The sequence below is a fragment of the Mandrillus leucophaeus genome, unplaced genomic scaffold (genome assembly GCF_000951045.1).
Source record: "Mandrillus leucophaeus isolate KB7577 unplaced genomic scaffold, Mleu.le_1.0 Scaffold402, whole genome shotgun sequence".
In the NCBI taxonomy this organism is placed as follows: domain Eukaryota; kingdom Metazoa; phylum Chordata; class Mammalia; order Primates; family Cercopithecidae; genus Mandrillus; species Mandrillus leucophaeus.
In genome coordinates, this window is record NW_012104277.1 from 1,486,197 (window position 1) to 1,493,043 (window position 6,847).

General features: G+C 40.5%; 1 protein-coding gene across 1 annotated transcript in view; it reads left to right on the top strand.

Annotated features, from left to right (window-relative positions):
- Positions 1 to 6,847, top strand: part of BLOC1S6 (biogenesis of lysosomal organelles complex-1, subunit 6, pallidin) — a 22,301-nt gene that overhangs the window by 5,221 nt on the left and 10,233 nt on the right. The window contains exon 2 of the mRNA XM_011992108.1: positions 969 to 1,110. Within this exon, the coding sequence (XP_011847498.1) occupies positions 969 to 1,110 (142 nt within the window). The remainder of the gene's footprint in view (positions 1 to 968; positions 1,111 to 6,847) is intronic.

Here is a 6,847-nt window from a genome sequence, read left to right on the forward strand (position 1 = left end):
AAAATCCCTCTTTTCCTCCCTAACAAATAACACAACCACCCCCCTTTTACATGTAAATAACACATCAAACTATATGCAAAATCAATGTTGACCTATAGTTTTGTTTCCACAGAATTGAAAACATACTTTTTTTAGGCATTGCATTTCTGTTTATATAATTTTTTCATGCTTTTGAAAGCAAGAATGCTTTAGTTCAGTGACTGTTACCCACGTTTTGGCCTCAGTCTCCTTTATTTTATTTTTATTTTTATATTATTTTTTTGAGACAGGGTCTCACTCTGTTGCCCAGGCTGGAGTGCAGTGGTGTGATCATAGCTCACTGCAACTATGAACTTCTGGGCTCAAGTTACCCTCCCACCTCAGCCTCCTGAATAGCTGGGACCACAGGTGTGTGCCACCATGCCCAGCCATTCTGGGCTCAAGCAATTCTCCTTCCTTGGCCTCCCAAAGTGCTAGGATTACAGGTGTGAGCCACTGCTCCTGGCCTTCAGACTCCTTTGATAATCCTGTGACAACTATAAGTCCTCTGCCCTGAAAAATATATAAAGATACAGAATTTTGTGTAAATGTTCATTTATCATAGGCTTTACCTTATAGTAGTAACTTAAAAACATTTTTTGAGCATTCATAACTCATTTTTTAGAGGAAGCTCAGAGATAAAAGTTTAAAAAGAAAAGAAGGATACCTGTGGTTGGGAGTGTGTGTGTGTGTGCTCTCAACCCCATTTGTGGGCTTCCTTTCTACCTGCTACTCCCCAGCCTCCTTTTATTAGCTGTGTCAATTTGAAAGGTTCCGACTGGTCAGAGTGCAGTGGTGTTTACAACTAATTGATCACAACCAGTTACAGATTTCTTTGTTCCTTCTCTAATCCCACTGCTTCAGTTGACTAGCCTAAAAAATAAATAAATAAATAAATAAATAAATAAAATAAATAAAAAGTTCCTAAATTTGATTTTTGCTGGGGACAGGTTTAAGTGACACTTCTCCAGATGAAGGGTTAATAGAGGACTTGACTATAGAAGACAAAGCTGTGGAGCAACTGGCAGAAGGATTGCTTTCTCATTATTTGCCAGATCTGCAGAGATCAAAACAAGCCCTCCAGGAACTCACGTAAGCTAATAAAAAACCAGATATACACTAATTTCCTCTGTGGCATAGTCATAATTTGTATACTTGTATACTGTGTTAAGACATAATATTTTTTAACATGGAATTATAATTGAGTATGTCTATATCTTTATTGATAGCAGATGGGAATAGAGGAGTACGTAGTATTCTAAATGTAAAAAGTGAAATGAATACTCCTAGGGTGTTTGATCTCTTCTAAGAAGTCCTCCTAAATCTTACCTAGCCTCTGTGATTAGGTTTGGTGTTTTATCATTATTTTATTAAAGTATTACCTGTTGGGGATTGTTTAGGTGGATATATACCTGTTTCCGAGTAGAGCTGAAAAACTGCCTCCATAAAAGTCACACTTGTTTTCAGTTGCTAGTTCAAATGAGTTGCCAGAGATCTGTAAGTATCTTTCCTGAGATGATCTGTTTCATTCCCAGTAGATAACTTTACTAGTAAGTAAAGATGGGGTCGGGCGTGGTGGCTCATGCCTGTAATCCCAGCACTTTGGGAGATCAAGGCGGGTGGATCACGAGGTAAGGAGATTGAGACCATCCTGGCTAACACAGTGAGACTCTGTCTCTACTAAAAATACAAAAAATTAGCCAGACGTGTTGACGGGCGCCTCTAGTCCCAGCTGCTCGGGAGGCTGAGGCAGAGAATGTTGTGAACCTGCGATGGGGAGCTTGCAGTGAGCCGAGATCATGCCACTGTACTCCAGCCTGGGCAACAGAGCGAGACTCCGTCTCACAAAAAAAAAGAAAAAAAAAAGATTGGAGGTTATGTTAAGAAAACGGATAAGATAGAGCAGAACCCATAGAGTGGGATCAGTATACAAAAACATATACTCAGGCTTTATCAGCTCCCATCCACAGACAACAGACTCAGCTTCTGCCTCCTCCTGGGTCAGAGCCTCTCTGGATAGCCCAGGCTGGCCTGTCATTTCTTTCTGTGGTGGTCATCTTTACACTGGCCACGAACTGCTGCTGCTCTGAGACCTACCCTTTGAAAACTTACTTAAGAGGCCTTTATTAGGGCAAAAGGAGAGGAAAAATAACTGTGCTAATTTTATAATTATAAGTAATGTTATAATCCTTGGTGTTAGGTGCTAAATGCATATGAAAGGATCTCGGCTCACTGCAACCTCCGCCTCCTGGGTTCAAGAGATTCTCTTGCCTCAGCCTCCCAAGTAGATGGGATTACAAGTGGCGCACCATCGCACCCAGCTATTTTTTTTTTGTATTTTTAGTAGAGATGGGTTTCACCATGTTGGCCAGGCTGGTTTTGAACTCCCGACCTCAACTGATCTGCCCACCTTGGCCTCCCAAAGTGCTAGGATTACAGGTGTGAGCCACTGTGCCCAGCCACATTCTCTGGAACCTTCTTTGAGAGTGGCCAGACTTACGGGTCAGGAAAGCACTATACTTAAAATTACAGTTTTATTAGAAAGGGTACAGATCAGGACTAGCCAATGAAGAGATACACAGGGTACTGCCTGGGAGGTTCCTGAACACAAAACTTCTGTTTCCTCTCCCAGTGAGAGGAAACCCCTGCTGCCAGCACATCAGTGTGTTCAGCAGCTTGGCGTTCGAGCCTGCAGTGAACTGTGGTCACGCCACTGCTCCCTAGCCTGGGTGACTGAGTGAGACCGTATCTCCACAACAAAAATTCAGTCTTTTAATCTATGTACTTGGAATGTCTCTATTATTTAGATGTTCTTTGTTATTTTTCATTAGTCTCCCATCTCGAAGCTCTAGGGGCCCATCATGAGTCACTTTATTAGTGTAAACTCACGTGTGATCCAGGGAGCTCATGGATAACAAAGACACTTCTGTCACTTGGAAAATTCCAAGGATTTTAGAAGCTCTGTGCCAGAAACCTGGGACAAAGATCAGACAGATTCTTTGTTAGATAACAGATGTCTGTTCAGATCTTTTGCTTATTTTAAAATTGGATTATTTTTCTTATCATTGAGTTTTAAGAGTTCTTTGTATATTTTTGATATGAGTCCTTTATGAGTTTTGCAAATATTTTCTCCGAGACTGTGGTTTGTCTTATTACTGTCTTTACAGTGTCTTTGGCAGAGCAGGAGTTTTTAATTTTAATAAATTTATTTAATAAATAAGAAAAAATTAAATCAGTTTTTTCTTTTATGAATTGTGCTTTTGGTATTGTATCTAAAACCTCATCACCAAACCAAGGTCACCTAGATTTTCTCCTGTGTTTTCTTCTAGAAGTTCTAGTTTTGCATTTTACATTTAGACCTGTGATTTATTTTGAGTTAGTTTTTTTTTTTTTTGTTTTGAGACGGAGTTTCGCTCTTGTTGCCCAGGCTGTAGTACAATAGCGCGATCTCATCTCACTGCAACATGCGCATCCTGGGTTCAAGCGATTCTCCTGCCTCAGCCTCCTGAGCTGCTGGGATTACAGGCATGCGCCACCACGCCTGTCTACTTTTTGTACTTTTAGTGGAGATGGGATTTCTCCATGTTGGTCAGGCTGGTCTCAGACCTCAGGTGATCCGCCCGCGTCGGCCTCCCAAAGTGTTGGGATTGCAGGCGTGAACCACCGCGCCCAGCCTATTTTGAGTTTTTATGGAGGCTGTAAGGTCTGTGTTTATTAATAGATTCATTTCTTTGCGCATGGATAGCCAGTTGCTTCAGCATCATTTGTTGTTGTTGTTTGAGACAGGGTCTCACTGTGTTGCCCAGGCTGGAGTGCAGTGGCACAGCCTCAGCTCACTGCAGCCTTGATTTCCTGGCTCAGTGATCCTCCCATCTCAGCCTCCCAAGTAGCTGGGACTACAGGCGCACAGCACCACACCTGGCCAATTTTTGTATTTTTTGTAGAGACAAGGTTTCACCATGTTGCCCTGGCTGGTCTTGAATTCCTAGGCTCAAGTGATCCTCCTGCCTTGGCCTCCCAAAGTGCTGGGATTACAAGTATGAGCCACTGTACCCAGCCACTATTTGTTGAAAAGACTATCCTTTCTCCACTGCATTGCCTTTGCAACTTTGTCAAAGAAAAGTTGATTGTTTCTGTGTAGATTTATTTAAGGGTTTTCTGTTCTGTTCCATTGATCAATATGTTTGTTCTTTTGCCAGTACCATGCTGTCTTGATTTCTGTAGCTTTTTGTTGTTACTGGTTTTTTTTTTTTTTTTTTTTTTGAGACAGGGTCTCACTCTGTTGCCTGGACTGAAATGCAGTGGCACGATCTCAGCTCACTGCAACCTCTGCCTCTGGGAGGTTGATTCTTGCACCTCAGCCTCCTAAGTAGCTGGAGTGACAGGTGTGTGCCACCACACTGGGCTAATTTTTGTATTTTTCGTAGAGATGGGGTTTCACCGTGTTGGCCAGGCTGATCTTGAACTCCTGACCTCAGGTGATCACCCGCCTTGGGCTCCCAAAATGCTGGGATTACAGGAGTGAGTCACTGTGCCTGGCCAGATTTCTGTAGCTTTATAGTAAGTATTGAAATTGGGTACTGTGAGTCTTCCAGTTTTGTTCTTCAATATTGTATTGGCTTTTCTATGTCTTTGCCTTTCCATATGAACTTTCAAACAGTTTGTTGATATCTATACAATAACTTGCTGGGATTTTGATTGGCATTGCATTGAATCCTTAGATCAAGTTGAGAAGAATTTACATCTTAAAAAATATTGATGGGCTGGGCGTGGTGGTTGACACTGGTAATCCAAGCACTTTGGGAGCCAGGGGCAGAAGGATCTCTTGAGGCCAGGAGTTGGAGACCAGCCTGGGTAATGTAATGAGACCCTGTCTCTACAAAAATATTTAAAAAGTCAACCTGGCATGGTGGTGTACACCTGTAGTGATAGCTACTTGGGAGGCTGAGGCAGAGGATCCCTTGAACCAGGAGTTCTAGGCTGCAGTGAGTGATGATCATGCCACTGCAGTCCAGCCTGGATGACAGAGTCAGACCCTATCTGAACAACAACAGTTGAGTCTTTTAATCTGTGTACTTGGAATGTCTCTCTATTATTTAGATTTTCTTTGATATTTTTCGTTAGAGTTTTATAATTTTTACATTTAGATCCTGTACATATTTTGTTATATTTGTACCACAGTATTTCACTGGGAATGCAGAACTACTATAAATGGTATTGTTTTTACATTTCAAATTAATTGCTGGTACACAGGAAAGAAATTGACTTCTGTATATTAACCTTGTATCCTGAAATCTTACTATACTTGCATATTAGTTTCAGGAGGCTTCTTGTTGAATCTTTGAGAATTCCCACTAGGAAATCATCTGGGAACAAAGACAGTATTATTTCTTTCTTCTCAGTTTGTATATCTTTTATTTCTTTTTCTCGTCTTACTGTATTAGTTTGGACTTAACGTATGATGTTGAATAGGAATTGTGAGACCCCTCTTCAAACTGAAGAAAGCAGAACTGCAGATAAAGGAGGGCTGATGTATTTTCTGGAAGAGACTGTGGGGAATTGGTATCATTTCTTCCTTAAATGTTTGGTAAAAATTACCAGTGAAGCCATTTGGTCCTGGCACTGTCTTTTTTGGAAGGTTATTACTTACTGATTGAATTTGTCTGATAAATATAGGCCTATATAAACTTTCTGTTTCTCCTTGTATAAGTTTTGGTAGTTTGTATCTTTCAAAGAATTAGTCCATTCCATCCACATTATCACGTTTATGAGCACCGAATTGTTGAAAGTATTCATTTATTATCCTTTTAATGTCTTGGGATCAGTGGTGATTATTGCTCTTTCATGAATAATACTAATACTTTGGGTCTTTTTTTTTCTCGATTGTCTCACTAGAGGTTTATCAATTTTATTGATCTTTTAAAGAACGATCTTTTCATTTCATTGATTTTTTTGTTTTCCCCCTTCTATTGTTTTCTAGTTCTAACAGCCTATTTTTGCTGTTCTGCTTATCTCGGATGGTTAACTTGCTGGGTTTTCCTCTCATCCATTCTGTATTTCACTTTCTGTGATCTCTAGTCCAAGCTGGAGGGACAAAGTTATTTATTTATTTATTTATTTATTTATATTTGTAGAGACGGGGTCTCACTCTGTCACATGGGCTGTAGTACAGTGGTGTGATTATAACTCACTGCAGCTTCTAACTCCTGAGTTCAAGCAATCCTTCTGCCTCAGCCTCCCAAGTAGCTTGGACCACAGGTGTGTGCCACCACACCCAGCTAATTTTTTTTTTTTTTTTTAGTTTTTGTAGAGGGTCTCGCTTTGTTGTCCGTGCTGGTCTCAAATTCCTGGCTTCAAGCAATCCTCCTTCCTTGGCCTCCCAAAATGCTGGGATTATAGGCATGAACCATTGTGTCTGGCCAAGAGACAAATTTATGACCTCTAGGGTATGCCAGACTCAGTGCTGGATGGTAGAGATGTTGTAATTGCCGTCAGCCTCTTCGTTGCTATTTCTTTTTTTATCATTATTCTCTAGATAGCACAGTTTTACAAGCAAATCACATCATATTTTTCTTTGTAGCATTCTTTAAAATATTCAGGTAGGTGACCCTTTTAATGTCACTTATTCCTGTGATCCTAACATTGATTGATGTGGAAAGAAATATCAAGGAAGTTGGCTTCTCTTCCTCAATGAGTTTTGAATCCTAATTTTAAAGAGAAACATTGGAAATTATCTGGTCTGACCTTCTCACTTTGTAAAAGAGGAGATTTAGGCCAGAGAAATAAACTGAATTTCTGAGATCACATAACTGGCTGTTGGCTGGGGAAA